This window comes from Nilaparvata lugens, chromosome 1 (assembly GCF_014356525.2).
Source record: "Nilaparvata lugens isolate BPH chromosome 1, ASM1435652v1, whole genome shotgun sequence".
In the NCBI taxonomy this organism is placed as follows: domain Eukaryota; kingdom Metazoa; phylum Arthropoda; class Insecta; order Hemiptera; family Delphacidae; genus Nilaparvata; species Nilaparvata lugens.
Genome location: NC_052504.1, coordinates 14,405,694 through 14,426,434, shown reverse-complemented (window position 1 = coordinate 14,426,434; position 20,741 = coordinate 14,405,694). Strand labels below are relative to the sequence as shown.

The 20,741-nt window shown below is 35.2% G+C and overlaps 1 protein-coding gene across 1 annotated transcript in view; it reads right to left on the bottom strand.

The window, feature by feature from the left end:
- Nucleotides 1–20,741, bottom strand: part of LOC111060179 (cadherin-89D) — a 110,382-nt gene that overhangs the window by 4,372 nt on the left and 85,269 nt on the right. Inside the window, 13 exon segments of the mRNA XM_039431198.1 lie at nucleotides 711–1,106; nucleotides 6,503–6,721; nucleotides 7,757–7,825; nucleotides 8,504–8,584; nucleotides 9,098–9,186; nucleotides 9,986–10,195; nucleotides 11,312–11,448; nucleotides 12,415–12,679; nucleotides 13,550–14,469; nucleotides 14,472–14,858; nucleotides 15,852–16,143; nucleotides 17,210–17,486; nucleotides 19,830–20,001. Of these exon segments, the coding sequence (XP_039287132.1) occupies nucleotides 711–1,106; nucleotides 6,503–6,721; nucleotides 7,757–7,825; nucleotides 8,504–8,584; nucleotides 9,098–9,186; nucleotides 9,986–10,195; nucleotides 11,312–11,448; nucleotides 12,415–12,679; nucleotides 13,550–14,469; nucleotides 14,472–14,858; nucleotides 15,852–16,143; nucleotides 17,210–17,486; nucleotides 19,830–20,001 (3,514 nt within the window).

Sequence of the window (20,741 nt, the reverse complement as noted above, 5' to 3'; positions counted from 1 at the left end):
TCATACTTACACACGCGCAAACTTCATGTTTGTCTCTCTTTTCTATAAACAGACTATAGGCCTACAGACTACAAGCAATATCATCTTGACTACAGCACAAAGTTATTGGTGTGACCTAGCTCTGTAGTGATGCAGTTATAATGGCAGTGGAGAAAGATAAGTGCAATCGATCCTCTGTCTTGGACCGTGGACCTTCTAAAGGATAGCTGATACTGGTATTTTTGATGTAATATTCACTGTTCATTCTTGTTTAAAAAATGAATTATATTTTATTCCACAAGAAAATATATTTTCAAATGATCTAGGGACGCTTCCTCAAAAAAAACTCAAATTCTAGTTCAAAGCATCAGCTAACTCAATTGAAACGCATTATAATAAATGCGACCATACATTGATCAAATGAGTTTAATAGTTGAACCAACTTTGGAGAAAGCGATTCTAAATAATAAATATTCATAATTGAGATAAAACATTTTTTAATTAATTATATTTCTACATTGTTGAAAAACGATCTGGCAACTTTGCAAAGCTAGAAAAGGATAACGCTATTCGCTTTGTCGAATGATAGACAAGGATAGCAACACCAATGTAATCAAATACTACCATATACAACTTTCATTAAATAGAATACTATCTTGATTGATTGCTTGACCATTATAACGTGGACCTCACTATAGTCAATTGGGGACATGTGAAAGGATGGCACATACTTGCTGCTATTTGCTGACGAGTGAGTGGACGAGTGTCCGCAAGGACAGCGCCCGCGTGGACTGCGTCGCGTGTCGCCGATGCCACTGTCGCGCGCGCTAGAGTGGAGCGACGCGAGCGATACCTCCAACAGTCCGCCGCTCTTGTGTCGCTGCGATGGCCGACGCCGCTGCTGTCGCGAGTGGTGGCGCATGCAAGTGGGCGCATGTTGGTGGCCGTGTGCGCGATGTGCACGCGTGCAGTCCGAGTTGGAGCCTCGGTTCGAGCCGCCGTACTCGGTCGAGTCCTCGACGAACGCGTTCGGGTGGAACAGCGAGCGCGGCTTGCAGTCCATGTGCATCTTAGGACGCAGGCTCAGGTCGATCGTCGCCGGCGGGTACTTTGAGTCCAGATTTTTCCTGAATTAACATTACAGTTTGATAAAAAATATCCATTTCCAATGATTTCCCCAATAGAAGATTTTTTTCGGATGTTTTATACACACAAATTAGGCCTACACTACCTATTAATATTAATGTATATCTATTTCCACAAAACAAGAGATAAGTAAGATGATACACAAACAACTTCTGCAAATATAATAAAATAACTAACTTATAAAATGATAGAAATAATAAATTACATTATTAGGGCGTCATGATTTGTTATTATCATCCTGATGATGATGAAGTATAGTAAATTGAAAGGAGATTCCTCACTTAAATATTATTAGAAGATAAATTATAATACTGATAAATCTCCTTTCTTCACCTACTCTATAGAGCTATCAATATAAATACGTGGAAATAATCAATCATGGAAGTAATAAAATCACGCCCGCATGATGGAGCATCAGTTAGAGAGCAATGCAGTTAGACAATGAACAAAATAGAGAAAGAGAGAGAGAGAGCAGGCTGGTACAAATTCAACAAAGAAAATATACAGGGTTCCAGATGTATATTCATGTTCAATATGTCTCTGACTGTTGAACGAGTAGCATCTATCGTTGTTTGCTCCGTGTTTCTTTGATTGTTTTTATTGATTCTTTCAGAATGTATTGTGATAAATGTGAAAGTGAAATTCCTGAACAGGACCTGTTATTGTGTTCATCTTGTAAAAATGAGTTTCATTTCTTGTGTCAACTTATAAAGGAACAAAACTTTCGTAAAATGTCTAATGAAAGTAAATGTAAATGGAAGTGCATTTCATGCAAGTCGGGAACTGCCGTAAATAGGTCAGAAGATAAGGCCGGTCATTCAACTATTCATAGTGCCTCTCATTCTACTACAGCGTCAGGCGCTCTCTCTCCTGCCGACCTTCAAGCTATCGCACTTATTGTGAAACAGATGATACACTCAGAGATTTCTCCCTCTTTCAAAGAAGACTTCAATTCAATAAAAGACTCTATGGAATTTATATCAAACGAATTTGACAACTTTAAAAAAGAAATCATTTTGTATAAAAAGGAAATACAAAATCTTAAGAGTGAAATTAGTGTATTGAAGGCTGAAAATGAAACATTGAAAACTGAAGTTTGTAATATGCAAGAGTATTCTCGTAGAGATAATTTGGTCGTAACAGGGATCACCGAGACGCCTAATGAGTCTGTCTTCCAGATTTTCAATAGCATTTCTTCGGTAATCAATAGTGATATAACGGCCCAAAGCCTGAGTACTGCACATAGACTGCCGTCGAGAGTCAAGGGCAGTATTAGGCCTATTGTGTTTCGTTTTCTGCGTCGACAAGACAAGGAAGCTTGGCATTCCAGTTTCAGATCATCTGCTATTAAAGATAATAGAGGCCCGGGAATATCATCGAAATGCATTTCGCAGGCTCTTCCTGAGAGCAGGGTGCTCGCTTTCCAACATCATTCGCCATCGGTCATGCAACTTTTCCGAGAAGTTAAAAAATGCGCAATGGAAAAGAAATATGATTTTGTATGGATTCGGGACAGCAACGTTCTAGTGAAAAAGGATGAAGCGAGCAAGAGTGTGGTGGTGATAAAAAATGAAAGCGATATTTCAAAGCTGTAAGGTAATCATAAATCACTGGTAACTCAACCTTTTATTTCTATAAGTTTGTAATGGATATTTGTGATTTACTTGATGACTTAGAAAATATGAATAGTAATGAATCAATTAATCTATGTGATTTGAACGAAGTGAAAGCTTTTTTTTGCAATGATTCGAATTTAAAACTTTTTCATTTAAATATTAGGAGTATAAGGAAAAATTTTGATGAATTGTGTATTTTGTTGTCTGGTCTTGATGTCGCGTTTGATATTATAGTATTAACTGAGTCTTGGCTCACACACGATATAACTGGATTTGATATCTCTGGCTATAACAAAATCATAAAGCCAACAAAATTTAATAAATGTGATGGCATTGTAGTATACATAAAGAATGAACTTAATTATAATATTTTGGAAGTAGATATAGATTATGCCAATGTTTTGAATTTCAAATTAGTATATGATGAATTGGAGTTTTATTGCACAGCTTTATATAGGTCACCAGAAACTGATGTAGCGTGTTTTGTGGATGCTCTAGAGATTTTTCTGAATGAGACAGCACATTTCGAAAATAGGTTAATTGTTGGTGACTCTAATATTGATATTCTTGATAAAAATTTGTCTCTTGTGGGTAATAGATTTTTGGATAATCTTCTTGAATATGGCTTTATAAATTATCTCTATGGCAGTACTAGATGTACTGTTTTAAGTGAATCGTGTATCGATCAGATCTTTTTGAAAAGTAAGCATTGTCTATTCAAATCAGCTATATATAATTGTGCAATCACAGATCACAATGCAGTGATGTGTTGTGTAGAACGTAAGAGCCGGTTGTCATATGGCAGAGATGTTGAATCTGATTCCCAGGATGTTCAGGCTTTATTATTTAATGAAGATGTTTTTCAATCAAAAATTAAAACAGAAACATGGAACGATGTTCTTCAGGAGAACGATCCCAGACTAGCTTTCTCTTTGTTTTATGATAGACTTCGTTCATTATTTGACTCTGCAAAAACTGTTAGGAGAAGGATTAGTAATAATACAAAGAAAATCAAACCTTGGGTGACTAATGGTATTCTTCGATGTATGAGGCGAAGAGACAAAATGTCTCTTAAAGTTCGTAAACAACCATTTAATGTACAGCTGATGGATTGTTTTAAATCATATAATCGAACACCGAAGTCGGCATTGCGAACTCTAAAGGAACAGTATTTCAAGAATAAATTAGTTGAATGTGGAAATAATCTAAGGGCTGTATGGAAGGTTGTGAATGAAGCAACAGATACCCCTTGTAAAACTAATTGTTCTATTAAAGAGTTGGTTACCAAGGATAATCGCATTTTGAGATCTTATCAAGTAAATGAAATAGCAGAGGAGCTTAATGAACATTTTGTGAGTGTTGGTAGAAGAATTTCTGAAAAAATTACTAAGGTAAAGGACAAGATTTTTAGGGAAAAAACTAATAGATTGTTTTGTAATTCGTTTTTCTTTTTTCCTGTCATAGCAGAGGAAATTGATATGTGTATTAAAAACTTGAAGAAAGGGGTAGCACCAGGATTTGATGGAATTTTTTCTAAATGTCTGAGTTCAAATTCTCGCATAATTTCAGTTCCTCTGGCTCATGTAATAAATTTATGCTTTTTGAATGGTGTTTTCCCCGACGAGTTGAAAAAGGCCACTGTTATTCCTTTGCATAAGAATGGTAACAAAAGTGATCCAGGGAACTATCGCCCAATTTCTCTGCTTTCATGTTTGTCAAAGGTGATTGAGAAATGTGTTAAAACTCGTTTGGTCGATTTCTTGGAAAAATATGAAATTTTATCTAATTGCCAATTTGGTTTTCGTAAGGGTGTAAGTACTTCTGATGCAGTATATAATGTTACTAAGAGAATTATTGAAACACTGGACAGGGAAGAAAAATGTATAGCTGTGTTTTTAGATCTCCAGAAGGCTTTTGATACAGTGGACCACAATATTTTATTTAGAAAGTTAGAAGGTATTGGAATTAGAGGTGTTGCATTGGGTTTCTTCAAAAGCTATCTCAGTTGTAGATCACAGGTGGTTAGTGTTGATGGTATAATGAGCTCAGAATTAGAAATTACGATGGGTGTGCCACAGGGAACAGTTCTGGGTCCAATATTATTTTTGATTTACATTAATGACTTACCCAAGATAGAGCTTGAGAGCTGTTCTTTGTTTTCTTTTGCTGACGACACTGTTGCTATTTTCTGTGCATCAAAATGGGAGGATGTTTTTTGTAGAGCTAATGAGGGTTTGAAAGTTATAAAAAACTGGTTAGATTTCAACTTAGTTAGTTTGAATATAGCAAAAACTACTGCAGTGTCATTTTCTTTGACCTCAGCAGGTCAGCCAGATAACCAGGGGAGTTTGGCTTTTCATGAAACTGGATGCGATGATAATAGTTGTCTATGTCCTATAATAATATTTAAGAACAGCACCAAATACTTGGGAATAATCATTGATAAGCATTTGAAATGGAGAGACCATATTTCATATTTATGTTCTAGGTTGAGGAAGACGCTGTATAAGTTTGTTCAACTGAGAAATATTTTTACAGTTGAGCAAATTAAAATGGTTTTCTTTGCGCTTGTGCAGTCAGTTGTGCGATATGGTATAATTGGCTGGGGTGGTTGTGGTGTTACCGTTCTTAAGCCTCTTATAGTATTGTATAAGAAAATTATTAAAATATGCTTGAAAAAACCGGTTAGATATCCAACAAATTTGCTCTATAAAGAATTTAATGTTCTCAGTATTGAGCACTTGTATGATCTTGACCTAGCTAGTTTTGTCTATTCGTGGCCCAATAGATTCCCTATAGCCCCTCATGGCGGCTATGTTACTCGTAGACAATCTGAGAGATTTTTGCTAGAACCACCTTGTAGAACAGCGGCTGCCAGTGCTCATGCAGCGTATTATGGTCCTAGACTTTTAAACCGTCTGTTGCTTGAAGTTTCTGGAGCATCCCAATGTATACCAATTTGTTATTATTCTTTCACTTTCAAAACTTTTAGGCAGTATCTTCGACACTACTTATTAGGGAGACAAAATGAAGACTAATTTTGATTTATTTCTCAAATCTGTTTGTAAATCTCAATTCTATTCTTAAAATACATATCTTACTTAGTATAACAGAGCAGAAGAGAATTTGTTGTTTTATTTTTAAATATTGGTGATCTTTATCTTTGATGTAGAACATATAGTTGAATCTCAATTAGGCCTATACTGATTACAAGAGCAACATTTGTATGAAAATAGCATAAGAGAATGGAATTTTCTTTTTTTCTTGATATTGTAATGTAAAATTATAAAATCTAATTATGTTATTAATATTACGATGTATATTAGTATCTTATGCTATCCAACATTCTAGAGATACACCATCCCTCATCACAAGCTTTGCTAAAGAGGGATGCAACAATATTATTTAGAATATGATATTTTATATTCATTATTTTATAAAGAATTTGTATTTTATGTTTGTAAGTATGAATTGTATATTAATTTTTTGTTGACATTAATAAATTGAATTGAATTGAATTGAATTGAATATAAGTTGTATGTCTTGAATAAAGAGATTGATTGAGATTTTTATAATGGTATTTCGGATTTCAATAGAATAATTGGATACCATCACAATACATTTTTTATTGGTCTTCGCTTTTTCCATTGATGTTATTCTATGTGAATAAATTGAAAAGAATAAGAAAAGTGATATGAAGGTGTGCCATTAGGTCTTCAACTTTAAAGCATAGGTAGTATCAGCTTCCAACTACTTCTTACTTGTTTTTGTGCAGGCATGCCACACAGATGGCAGCAGTGAATGCTCCGAGGAAGACGATGCATCCGAGAACGATGGTGACGACCTCGAGGCCAGTGAGCAGAGGTGCGTTGTTGCGGCGGGTGCTCACTGTTGGCGAGCTCTCCTTGTCAGTCATTGTTTCCAGGATGCGATAAGGCTCCAGCACTCTGCGAATCTCACTTTGCTTTGCATTCAGCATCCTACAATATATCAAATAGATTAAGTAGGTATTTCAATAGGAAAGCTTCAATTGTTAATTTATAAAGAAATAATTTCACTGCACCCTTTTTTCATAACTTTTAAGAAGCCGAAACTAATTGTTTTTCATATAAGTGTTTTTATAAAAAAGTTTAGAAAAAGGTTGTAAAAAACTTGAATATTGCTTGAAAGTCGAAACTAGTTGTTATTAATGATTAACTTTTAAACATTAACGTGTTTTTATAAAAATGGTTTTCAAGGTTTCAAAAAACTTGAAGATGGTTTGAAAGCAGAAACTAGCTGTTATGTTTTATTATCAAATTAACGATATGCATTATATGTGATGGTTGGATTTTTATGCATTGCAAATCAATATGAAACGTTTTGATCAATAATTATAATTGATTAACAGCTACCGTATTGTTTTATTGGATAAACGAAAACTATTGTTAGTATTTATTTATTTAATCATTCAGAAGTGTACCACAGGCTTACGCCCAAAACGGTTCTAATTCTATTCATTACAACAGTCCCAATATAGCTAGGTTATGTGTCACTTCAACATTTGTTACATACTTGTGGAATGTTGAGTGTGTGTCGTACCGTTTCAGTTAGAGCAAATTATACAGTTTGGATGATAATTGATAAACATACTGGTACCGTGAATACTTTGATGATAACTGTTTGCTTCTATGTTTACATAAATAAATAACATATATCAGCAAGTTTTATAAAGACTTATTTTACAAGAGAACATATTCAAAGAGATATGGAAGTGGATAGGCTAGATTATTAGAATTGATTGAGAAGCATCTAAAATATTAAAATCAAGTACAATGTAAGAAGATAATGAATAAATAATGAATAAATAATGATTAATGAATATTATTCGTGTTCATTCAAATTTCTCTACTCATTTGCCTCATTTTTAACATTTGACAAGTTGATTGTGCTAATAATCCAGCAATAGCTTCACTTTTAGCAATGATTTCAAGATAACTAGAATATTTTATTACAGTTCCATTCAAGTTACTCACTCATTGAACTCCTCAGTTTCAAGAATGACGTTCATCATTGGATCAACAGCATACAAATACAGATCAGTCCTGAAAATTGAATATAAAAGGGTTTTATAAAAGAAACTAAAGATTTATTAACCAGATAATTTATTGAATTAGACAATCCAATTCATTTGAAGAACAGTTCAGAGCCTGAATCAACAGCAGCCTATATAGTTGCCACTTATCCATGGAGATGAGAATAGGCTAGTGCTATCATGATGATTGTGGAGCCTCGCTACACGCCATCATACAGCTGAAGAACGAGTGGATTCTTGGAGCTGTTATTGGAATAATTATACAATATAAAATATAATTGGGTTATACAATAACATATTATATAATAACTAGTTTGAATTGAATATTTATTCTTGACATGTACAGCTTCGCACTATTCTGAAACCAAATACTGATTTATGCTTCGCCAGATTCAGTTGTATCATAGAGTAAAGATACTATTTAATCTTGTAGTAATTTATAATCATTTGAAGTAATCATAATATTTAAAGTAACATAATTTGTAGTAATTATTTAAACTTGTAGTAATCATTTGTCTCTGATATAGTCTTCTAGCCACAGCACGTAGCCGTTGTTCGGCAAAAGTAAAACTCACTTCTTTAAAGTACAAGTGAGTGTGAGAATCACTCAAAAATCTCGCAGATACTTCTTAAATTTATGTTTACTGTAGGCTACTTAACAGAATTATTGCCCAATTAAGTTACTCACGCATCGTTAAACTCATGATCTTCATGATGTGGCTCAATCTTCCTCACTCGAACATCTAGGCCAGTGATGTTGGACAGCACCCTGAAATAATTAATCATTCATGGAATCTATTCGATAGGGAAGTTTCTTGACATTTTCTCAGTAATAGGGAAAACAATCTGTAATGAATTCAAGAATGCACTACTTATTCATTTCATTTCACAATCACATCATAAATTAATGATTGGGAGAAAATCAATAGGATAAACTACATAATACATAGGATACACTATATATTTGATATTTTATCCATTCAATTTCAAAATGAAACATTTTTTGCTCTATTGCCTTCCTCAACTCGATAGATCTTATTAATGTTGTCATGCTATAAAAATGTTTATCTCATAAAATAATTCTAGACAAAAGCGCATTTTTATCATGTCCAATAGAAACTTATTGAACTTGCATTGTTTGTTTTTATTGTTGGTTGTACTCTTTTTACCTGTAAATATTAAGTTTTTAAAGATAAATGACAACTACAGTATTCATGAAAAGATATCACAAATAATGAATTTTAATATTTTGGCAATCGATTATTGTAATGTGATTTCTTACCATGTAATATTTTCGGAGTGTCTTTCCACATCAATAGGCTTGGCATTCATCACCATCACAAGCCGTTTGCTCTCATCAAGAACATACACCTGAAAAATAATTGAAATTTATAATTTGAAGGATGAATTTTTCAATTTTTCGACGGAGTTAACTTATGATGCAAGGTTTTGAACCACCTCAAAGAGCCGAAAAGAATGAGTTGTAGTACAATGAGATCCGATAATTGTATCAAAAGTTACGAGTGTTTTAAATTTTGATCCTTGAGATGCCCTTATGTGCGCCTCTCCACTAAATTAGGTGCATCTAACGGGTGATTGTCATATACCATGATCTTATGAACTTATAGGCCTATCGTTGTGCGAAATATCAATTTGATTACAATAGTGTTGGTTATGATGGTTGAAGCTGTAACTTAAGTGTTTTTCAAAATACAAGGAGCATTGTTGTCAGGTGTACTTGGAAATCTATATGAGATACCTGGTCTTAGATTGCAGAGCACAAAATTATGCCCAGAGGGATTTTTAATATTATACATTTTAATGGTAACAATCGGAAAATATTGTTGATCAAAAACTAAAATGAATCAAAATTGATTTTTTCTCAAAGTTTTACTCATTTTTGAAAAATTGTAACTTTTAGTGCTCATTGAAGATAGAGAATTCCAAATGATTTCATTTTATTACAAATTTAATAATCTAAAAATAAATGCGGGAGCTAAACTAGAAAATGAACCGAAAATACAAGTTTTTTTGGGCCACTCTATATCTAGCATAGAGAAATTTAGCATGAAAAAATTGGTTCTGGACTTAATAATATATTAGAAATCATAACTACAATATAAATTGCAAGCACCAATATGACTGGACTATAAGGTTTTCGATGACTCACAAATACGTTAGCAATGGCGGATCGGCCGTCGGGCGACCCGCCAAGATCGGTGGCCTTGACGTCGAAGCCGAAGACGCGCCCCGCGTGGTGCGCGAAGCTGGCTGCCGCGCGGATTTGTCCGCTCACCGCGTCCACCGCGAAGTGCCCCGCCTCGCCTCCCAGCATCTGGTACCTGATCTCGCCGCTTGCACCCAAGTCCACGTCTGTTGCCTGCACATTCAACGAAATTGCATCACTTCTCTGATGTAGATAACAACAAACTCATACTCAGGTATTAACAACTTAGTATTTCTATTCAGGTAATATATGATTGCCCTCTATTGCTCTCTGAAATGATTTGCCCTCTCACCTAGAGCCAGCTCACTGTGTTTTGTATGCAGATGACGTCAGTATTCTACTAAACAATGACAGTCAATAATCTAATATGGATATACAATGCCAAGAAGCACTTCAGAAATTGGATAACTGGTTAGCTGCAAATATGTTAAGATTAAATTATTGCAAGACTAGAGAAATCCCATTCAGAACGTTTTGAGAGGTCAAGTTAGAATTGGAAACAGCAGCACTGAATCTGCCAAAGACATACTGTAAAAGTACTGGGTATCGTCATCGATTCATGGAAGCCGTATTTTGTCATATTTGAGAGGAAGACTTAGTTCTGCGATTTTTGCTATTAGACATTTGAAATTACTGGTAGAGAAAGAAACGCTCAGACAGGTATATTTTTCAATATTTCATTCACTCTTGACATTTGGATATTTGGTAGAGGATAGTACAGTAGAGGCTGTTTGAATCTGGGCTTGAATCTTGAATCTTGGCTGTTTGAGTATATGGCTCTGAATCTTGGATACCTAGGAAGAAAGAATGGAGTAGGTTACAGGCTGCCGAAATGAGGTTTCTAAGATCAGTAAAAGGGTGCACAAGGGGAAGATAGGCTTCATAATGTTGATATAAGAAGCGAGCTCAACATAATCTCCATATGGCAGAAGATTGAAGAAAATCGGCAAAACTGGAAAGAGCATGTAAAAGGATGGAGAGCGACAGGATTCCCAGAGCAGTCATGTTGTATAACCCCGGTTGGAAGGAGAAGTGAGGGCAGACCCCGTAAAAGATGGATGTGATGGTGAGTTTGAAGTCGGAACAGGCAAATTGCCTAATCCTTGTAGGAAGACGACGATAGTAGAGTAGAGAGAAGAGAGCGAATAAAGAGAAGAGGAAGAGAGAGAAGAGAAAGTGAATAAATATATGTCCACATTACATCTATCATTTTTATATCTATTCTTCCAAAAATACTGATTGAAAGAACCAATGACAAAATGCACTCACATGAAGTCTGGCTATGGGATAGCCGTAGTTGGCTGAGGTGGGGATAGCTGCTACCAATGGGCGCCCATTCAGGGAGAATACTGGAGAGTTATCATTCACATCGCGTATCTTCAGCACAACCTTCACTTCATTAGGAGCTGCAAAAAATCAGTTCACATATTGAGCATGTGATAATTCATGCAACATTCTCCATACACAACATGTAGGTACTTACAGCTACACATCTAGACGATCAAATAAGTGAATCATTGTCTAACTTGCTATCAATAATTTACAGTTTACTTGGATGAAGTACTTGAACAGTCCAATCAATTTCCACTTGATTGTGGCGTTCAATAAACGATCTATAAATTGTTTATTCTATGATTGTGGTTGTGAAGATTCTTCTTATTGTAAAATTAAGTCACATATTATGTAAAAAATTCAAACAATGATTCAATATCACTTACGTCGTGAAGAAACATTTTCAAACATACATTCAAGGAATCATACTTTAGGTATTGCTCTATCTGTCTATGTAATCAGAACAATATTTGATAATTGAATTTTACTGGTATTATTCAAACCAAAATATTTTTAATTCCCACACAGAATAATAATCAGTATCATTTATAAAAACAAGGATGTTATAGAAGCGAGCAATCAATTGAACAAGTTATTAATTAAAATAATCAAATAATTGTTATTTAAATCCACTTTCATTCTTGTAGAGACGTCACCTTTTAAATAAAATTCTTCCCATCATCAAATTATTATTACATATTAAAAAAAATAAAAATCATAAAAATAAAATAAGAAGATAATAATAATAATAATATAAGTAATAATGACATGATAAAATCATGATTGGGTTGGCTCCCAACCTTCCAGAAAGGCGACCTCGTTGGAGACCCTGACAGAGATGGTGGCTACAGTTGAGTCCGATGTGGCTTGGGGCACAGAAGAAGAGAGTTGTTCTTTACTTTGTGCTTGGGACTACAGAGAGATTTGCTCAGGATTGATCCTACTGGAGACTTTTTATTGGGGCGACCAAATGTATAGATAAATGTAAGGTAAATGATTGAAGTGGTTATGATAAATTCTTATAATGAAAATTAACAAACCTAGATCGGTTAGATGAACCGGGTAGACCATTTTGGGGAAGGTGCGGCCCCTTTTGGCGGGCTGCGCCCTTATGGTGACCGAGACCTGGTCGACACTCTCCCGGTCGGGGCTAACTGTCAGGTAGACCGTGCCATTGGCTGGGTCGACTGAGAACATGTTGCTGAACTCTGACGGGATGATCGTGAACTTCATGCCTTGTCGACGGTAGTGATCACTCACGTTCAACGAAATCAGGGCTAGTGGTGTGACACAATTCTCCTCCACCTGTAATAAAATAATGATGAACTCTATCACAATAATAATGTATTCGATTCTCTTCTTATAATGGTAGAGCATTGCTATTGCCATTGGTGAACTGATTTAGTATTTGGTACAGTTACTATATTTTTATACAGCAAATGTAGCATTTGGTTCTGTACACAGGCTGATTCACAACATTTTGTTTAGTATGCTCCTGGATAGGCTTTTTTTTCTGAAATTTTTTCAGTATAAGTGTAAATTAAAATTCATAGAACTCTCAATTTTTTAAAAAATACATAAATTGTGTTCCAACTCTTTGGTTCCCTATAGGGGAACGCCAAACAATTATGTCTAAATTTCCATAGCATATTTTTATATATAATAGTATCGCAATACTTTTATTAGCACTCATAATACATTTTTCTACTAGCTTACTGGCGATGATGGTTGATCATTGTTGGAAAGAGTTTATTGATTCACTGTTCAATAGAATATTTGTAATAGTATGGGAATAAGGAAAAATGTAGAATATGCAGGAATAAGTGGAGAAACAATAAAGCTACATAATTCAAGCTCTAAAACTTGATCTATTCAGGATCTAAAACACTCATTCTCAAACCATGAGTTGTATGTAATAGGAATTATGTGAAGAATATTTGTTAATATTAGAGAAATATGCAGTCTAAAATTTGATTCAATACTTTGGATTGTCACCAGTAGGTGAATTACTTTTATTGAATACAAGAAACTTGTTTTTTATTGTTACACCATTATCAAAATTAAACTCATATATATTATATCATTTATATTATATATTTTATTCCATTCCAATAATAACTTTTGAAATGCCTAAAAGTATTTCAATTTATACAACATATTATATCATTAGCTCACCTCAAGTTCGTAATATCTGTGAGTGAAGATCGGCCCCGTCAACTCCTCTGCCAGTTCTGGCACGTCAATCACGGAAACAATGAGCAGAGCAGTCGAGCTGAGACTGGGGTGACCGAGGTCGGAGGCCACAATCGTCACATTGTGCTTCTGCTCATGCTCATAGTCGAGGGTCGAAGTCGTCGTGACGATGCCTTCTTTCGAATCGATGCTGAAAAGTTGCGGTGAGTTGTTTTTCTTTGGAATGTGGAAGAGTATCATGCCATTGCCGTTGACTGGAGAGTCAGAGTCGTTGGCATAGATTCGTAGCACAGGGATACCGGGAGGACTGCTCTCCACAACTGTCGCTAGATAGACTGGTAATGCTATCGATGCCTCGAATCTGTTCGTTGGGTCATGTTCACCGTCTAGACTAGATCTCACAGTGTGGACAATTCGGTCATAGCCGTGAAACTCGGGCACATTATCGTTTGCATCCAGTACTTTAATCACCACTTCAGTTGTGCTCCGCAGTTGGTGTCCCGGAGGTCCATTATCCTGAGCCATCACTCTGAACACATACCTCTCCTGCTGCTCTCTATCCAAATCCCCATTCGCAATTATCGCACCGTCTCTTGAAATCTTGAACGGGAACGACTTCAACTCTTTCCGCTTCTGTAGTATTTTATAAGTTAGTTTTGCATTCTCCCCGAAATCTGCATCGACAGCATTTATCCTCCCTATGATAGAGTCCGAATACAGTCCTTCCAGAACTTCAAATTCATACTGGTATTTATCGAAAGTTGGAGCATTGTTGTTGATGTCTCTAACCCTGATTCTAGCCACAATGAATCCTTCAAGGCCACCTCCATCCTTGGCAGAAATATTCAGTCTAAACTCGGTTTGCGGTGGGAGCAGTGTCGCAACAGACACACTTCCCGAGTGGGGTGGACACTGAAGTGCTGAGGTGTAAATTTTGTATCTGGACTGGTACTTTCCGAAATTATCGTTTCATGAAACAGATGGTAGGTGATGGAAGCATTCTCGCCCTTGTCCTTGTCAACAGCTAACAGCTGGATCACATCGGAGCCAACAATCAAACTTTCCGGGATGGATACTACAGGCAGCAGTTGCTCGGCGAAAGTGACATTGCGCAGCTCGGGAGTGATGTCGCTCACCGTCCTGTTGCCGACAACTATCATGACTCCACTTGACGAACGCCTCGAGAGCTCAATGTCCGAGCTAGGGTGCACTTTCATCTGCACGAACTTCGGCGCATTGTCGTTCACATCGTCAACGTAGACCGTCAGTCTTACTTCTGAGCTCAGGTTGCCTAAAAAATCAATAGTTATATTAATTATGATCAATTATTAATTTGTTTACAAATTAGATTATCATTATTTATTTCTTTAATGATTAAATTATTCATTTGTTTACAAATAAATATCATCAAATCAATTATTGAGAGAGAATCAACCGGATTCTCACACTCAACTTCAAATTGACGTTTTATATAAAAATTGTTGGAACATCAAAATCTACAAGATCGATTATGATTAATAGTAGGCCTACTGTCTATCATGTATTGACGTATATCGAATTATTATTTTGAGGGGTTCCAGCACCTACATTGCTCGTAAGCTTCAATTACAGAGTGAAACTTGGAAAAACTTGTAGTAAAAAGCTTAAATTACAGAGAGAAACAATGTATGAGCTGGAAACCCTTGAATTTATTGACAAGTCTATATATATATTGCATAGTACTATCAATTGTACCGTATTCTATTGATTGATTGTTGAATCGATTTATCTTGACATTCCAACAATTTTATTTGAAGAAAGAAAATTTGAAGCTCAGTCTGAGAACGCGGTGATTGACAATATTGATCAACAGTAAGAAAAATTAGATACCTTATTGTTCGTTCCAATACGAACTCTGAAACAGCAACTCATATAGCATAATACCAAATTTTTCACAAATGTTTATCTATGAAAGCGATATGGAGTATCGCACAGTGCACAAGATCGTACGAAAAAGTCCTGTATAATCATATTCTTTTCCATCTACAATTATACTCGTATAATCACTCTCCAAGTATCAAATAACAGCCTATTAGTTGAGTGTATAATACCGGTACCGTACCTGACTGATTATATAGGTACTGATATGCTATAGATGCTCGTCTATATCGTATAGCAGAGATTTTATTGCTGCCTTAATATAATAGTGTTTGATTATGGGTATTTTTCATCCCATCTCCCAAAGAATAATAATTTATTATGTCGAAGAAAAAACACAACTAAAATAAAAATAAAAATTGTTCACCTCTATCAGTGGCGACAATCCACAACTTGTGCGACTCCTTGGTTTCCCTGTCGAGAGGCGCCCGGACGGAGACGACGCCTGTGTCTCTGTCAAGCGAGAACTTGTCGGCGTCCTCGCCATGGAGGGCGAGAGTGAACTGGGCATTGTTGCCGGCGTCGGCGTCGCGAGCGCGGATCTTGTGCTCCATGCTGAGTGCGCAGTGAGCTGCGCAGTTCTCCGGCACTCGTCCCGAGTACCACGGTCGCTCGAACACCGGTGCGTTGTCGTTCTCATCCTCGACAATTACTTGCACCTTTTCAACGATAAGGTGATTATTGATAATTCATTTCCACAGTCAATTTATGAATTAAATATTAATTTATGATTATGAATTACAACCAATAAAAATAGTATAAATAGTTCTATTCCTAAAAATTATAATGTATAATCGCTTAAAAACTGGATGAATTAGGAATATTTTATTATTCAACACACCAAATAGCATAAGCTTCGTGGAAATCTACTCTGGCATAAGTGAGAACTTGTCCGCCAGTAGGAGTAGCGTCCTAATACTAAAGCTAGGGGTTTTCGTTTGTGCGTAAATGCCGTCGTCGACCACGACAGGGAGAGAATCTCAGATTGGGTGGATTTAAATTTGTCTTTATAACCTATAATAATAACCTGAAAGATTATGTTCAATTATGTTTCAATGAGGCAGGTTGAGCTTATACTTTTTATACTTTTAAATGGCAATATGTTAATATTATCAGAAATATTCAATTCTTTAATAATTAAGACAATTAATGAAAAGTTATTCGATCAGCTGTTTTAGTACTCTTGAAATTTGGACAATATGAATGTCAACAATGCTTGTCATCGTCGACTGCGGAAATTTACGCACAAACGAAAATGCACCTTGAGAGAGGAAAAAAATGCTGCTAAACATAGGTAACTCTAATCATAAGGACCCTTCAACAATATGTGAAAAAAAAATTGCAAGAGATATTCAAAATGCAAGCTATATTATTTTGATGTCAAATTAATATTCTTGGATTATCCAGTTTCAAATATATAAGATGTGGGATTGAAGATAATACAAAACATATAGAATAATATTACTCATGATGAATGAAATGATTCCTGGTTGAATTATGTGAGTTAAAATGTCTCCAGCAAAATATTTACCAAAACTTTTTAATACTTATCAATTCATCAAGAGATGGACGAAGAGGTGAGGCATTTGAGACTGCTCTTTGAAGTTTGAAGGTTGCTATGAAAATGCCAGTTCCTTTGCACGATTAATTTATCAGTTTATCACGTCAAATTTCAAACTAGCACCCATGAAACTCATTGAACATAAAAATAGGATGTGGACTTACTTGATAGAGTCCTCCGGTACGCGTTCTACCTCTTATGCCTTCAGCAAGAATAGTCAGCTGATACGATTCCCTGTATTCTCTGTCGAGAGATCGTTGCGTGTAGATCGTTCCATCTTGCGAGACGGCGAACTGCTCGGTGATGTCGGGCTGATTGGCGATCACGAATCGCACAGGCTTCCACAGAACTCTGGTCTGATTGCGACCGGCCAGTTGACCCACCAGTGCCCCGGACAGGTTCTCTCTCACTCGGAACTGTACTTGCATTGGCTCATTCGTGCTACGATAAATATCAAACAAGGACAAGAATGATAAACAAGACAGGAGTTGAAGCATGAAGAAGACTTACTAGTACTAGAAATATACATGTGTATCATGTATATTATCATAATAATATAGTATAGTATCATGTATTTATACATGTAGGTAGGGTAGTATATGTATTTATTTATTTAAACATTGATACATACAAGATAATTCTCAACAATGAATGATTGGAAAAGGAACAACACAGGCTCAAAGCCAAAAACTGTTCCTTTCCCAAATTTAGATAGAAATTGTCCAAAAATAGGTTATGTTTACCACTCCATGATTTTTATCCAATTTAGAGTCCAAAATATTTATAAACTAGGATTTAGAATTTAGAAAAGTTGAAAACCAAATTAAATTAGAATACTTCATTAAATCATTCTGATAACTAAAAACACTGTATTAATAATTGAAAATTTTAAAACTTGAAAAGAAACTCAAACGTATAGCATCATGATAAAATTATTATGAGACTAGATTTAGCAATCTATCAAGTCCTGCATATTTTTGATGAATTTTGAGACTTATTTTAAAATTATATTGAATAGAAATCATTTTCATAGAGGTAACTTATTCAAAATATGTAGCATTATTCAAATCGATTACGATCATACTGGAATTTTATTGAGTGTATGAGTGCACTTTTTGGCAGTTGAAAGTTGTTATATTTTCAAATTTAAATATAAGATGGAAGGCTCAATGTGGAAGGCTCTTTTCGGGTTTGTGCACATAGAGAGCGGTCAGCGGTTAGAGAGGTCTTGGGAGGATATAGATATCCATATACTGTATAGATCAATGGTCGCCAAACTTATGAGCATGTGAGCTAGAATAGCATTTATAAAACTTCTAGTGAGCTTCCAAGGAATATTAGACTGAAGAAAGTATCTTTTATTGCCTAAAAATATACATTTCTAGTATTGGAATCTACTTATCTCATAGTAAAAAGTATAACAAAAGTTAAAATGTACATTTCAATGAGAGCAGTGGAGCTCTTTCTGGTCATCAAGTATTTTCTTGATGTTTGGAGTGTACGTTGTAGCCGCCATTCTGATGCAGTTGTCCAAATATTCATCAGTCAGTCTGTTCCTATATCGATTTTTCATGAATTTCATACTTGAAAAAGATGCTTCACTCAAGTAAGTAAAGCTGAACATAGCTTTCACCCTCAATGCAACTTGAATAATATTTGGATATATTTTTTTTGGAGGACTTGAGGCCAAATATTTCCAGTTTTAGAAAGTGATCTGAGAGACGGATCAGATTGAAAATCCACAAATTCCATTTCAACTGAAGCCTGATCTCCACCAAAATGTTGTACAACACAAGCTGCAAAATCTTCTGCATATATCTCTACAAAAGAGAGTTGATGAATTGTACCATATTTGATATGCTTTTAAATTCTTGAAATCGTTGATCAAACAGTTGTCTCAAGTCTGAAAGAATTTTAACATATTCTTGGTTATTGCTGCGGTGCTGTGGAGGATTTTTCTCGTCATTGATTTTCTTCAGACTGGGAAAGCGTTTATATTCAAACTGGATGACATTCTTTTGCACGAGCATTTCTGTGAGCTACCAAAAACTACCCCACGAGCTACCGGTAGCTCGCGATCGACTGTTTGGCGATCACTGGTATAGATACCCTTCTAAGACCGCTGAAACTCGAAACTCCTTATCGCTCTCTGTATGCACACATTCTTCAATTTAGAACTTGTATCAAAATAACAATTACCGTAGTGTAAGGATACTCTAAAGGTCGTCACACACCCAGCTACGTGTAGCTAGAAATACGTCTTCGGAAGACGTAAACCGTCCTATCCCCAAGTATTGAAAGCTACGCTATGCTAATGTGAACGGGACAGATTCGTAGCGTTGATTTAACATTAGGAGATAGGACGGCTATGTCTTCCGGAGACGTATTGCTAGTTACACGAAGATGGGTGTGTGACAAACTTCAAGGTTGTAGGATACCTCTTTCCATATTTGCACTGTTCTCATGGAAAAATTGGACTATACTTTGTAGTATCAGAAGTGAGTTAATGAAATCGAAGAGTATTGATTGATTTCTTTAATGAGAAGAAAGATTATAGAAGACTGGTACACAATACCAGTTATTGGAAAAGTCTATTATATTAATTACATGAAAATACTAAGAAATTGTCAAAAACCAAAAATTTGTGGTTTTTGACAATTTCTTAGTATTTTTATTTAATATGAATAATTACCACAATATCAACTTTTCAACTACACAAAAAGTGAATATTATGTTAACTTATCGATTCTAATTATATGAAATAAATCAAGTTATAAGACTCACTTTGCAGCGAAAATCGAGTCCATATGAACGACATGTATGGTGACATTTGTAACAAGGGTGAGAAGCTTCTCATCTGAGACAACCGCTTCAAAGTCGTACTCCACTCTGTCATACTTGGACATGGCGTCAACCACTGTTATCGTTCCTGAATGCTCCTCAACAGCGAAGGGCACTGCAATATATCAATCATTATTATATTAAATTGGAATTGGGATATGATTTGAAAAATATTGAGTTAATATATACAACTGGAAATCGAACAATTGAGGCAATATTAAAAAAAATTGTAAAACTGTTTCCATGGCATTAATTCTAAATTCATGTTATCACAAATCAGGAGATGATTGTTTCTTGATCGATTCCAAACTGCGATTTATTAAGGCTGTGCAAAGGCTAAAAATAAACTTTCTACTTGTGATATTTTTTATAGTTTTTCGATTTGTTTTTCATCAAGCTATCAAAATGAAAAAGTTTTCTCAGGAAAACTTTTTTTCAGATCATTACTTTTTGAGATATGAGCGTCTAAAGTTCAAATTTTTGGGACAGAACATTTCAAATTCGGTAGGAAATAAATCCATGAGATTTAGTGGATAGATTCATCATGGTATTGATGATTGAATAAAACAAAAATTTCCTGAAAATATCAATTTTTGATAAAGTTATTCAATTTACCAAAAATAACTTTTTTGAGTTATTTTTGGTAATTTTTGGAAAATTAATATTTTCCAAACATTTTTGTTTGATTAAATCATCAATACCATGAAGAATTTATCCTCTGAATCTCATATATTTATCTCTTACCAAATTTGAAATGTTCTGTCCCAAAAATTTGAACTTTAGACGCTCATATTTCAAAAAGTAATGATCGAAAAAATGTTTTTCTGAGAAAACTTATTCATTTTGATAGCTTCA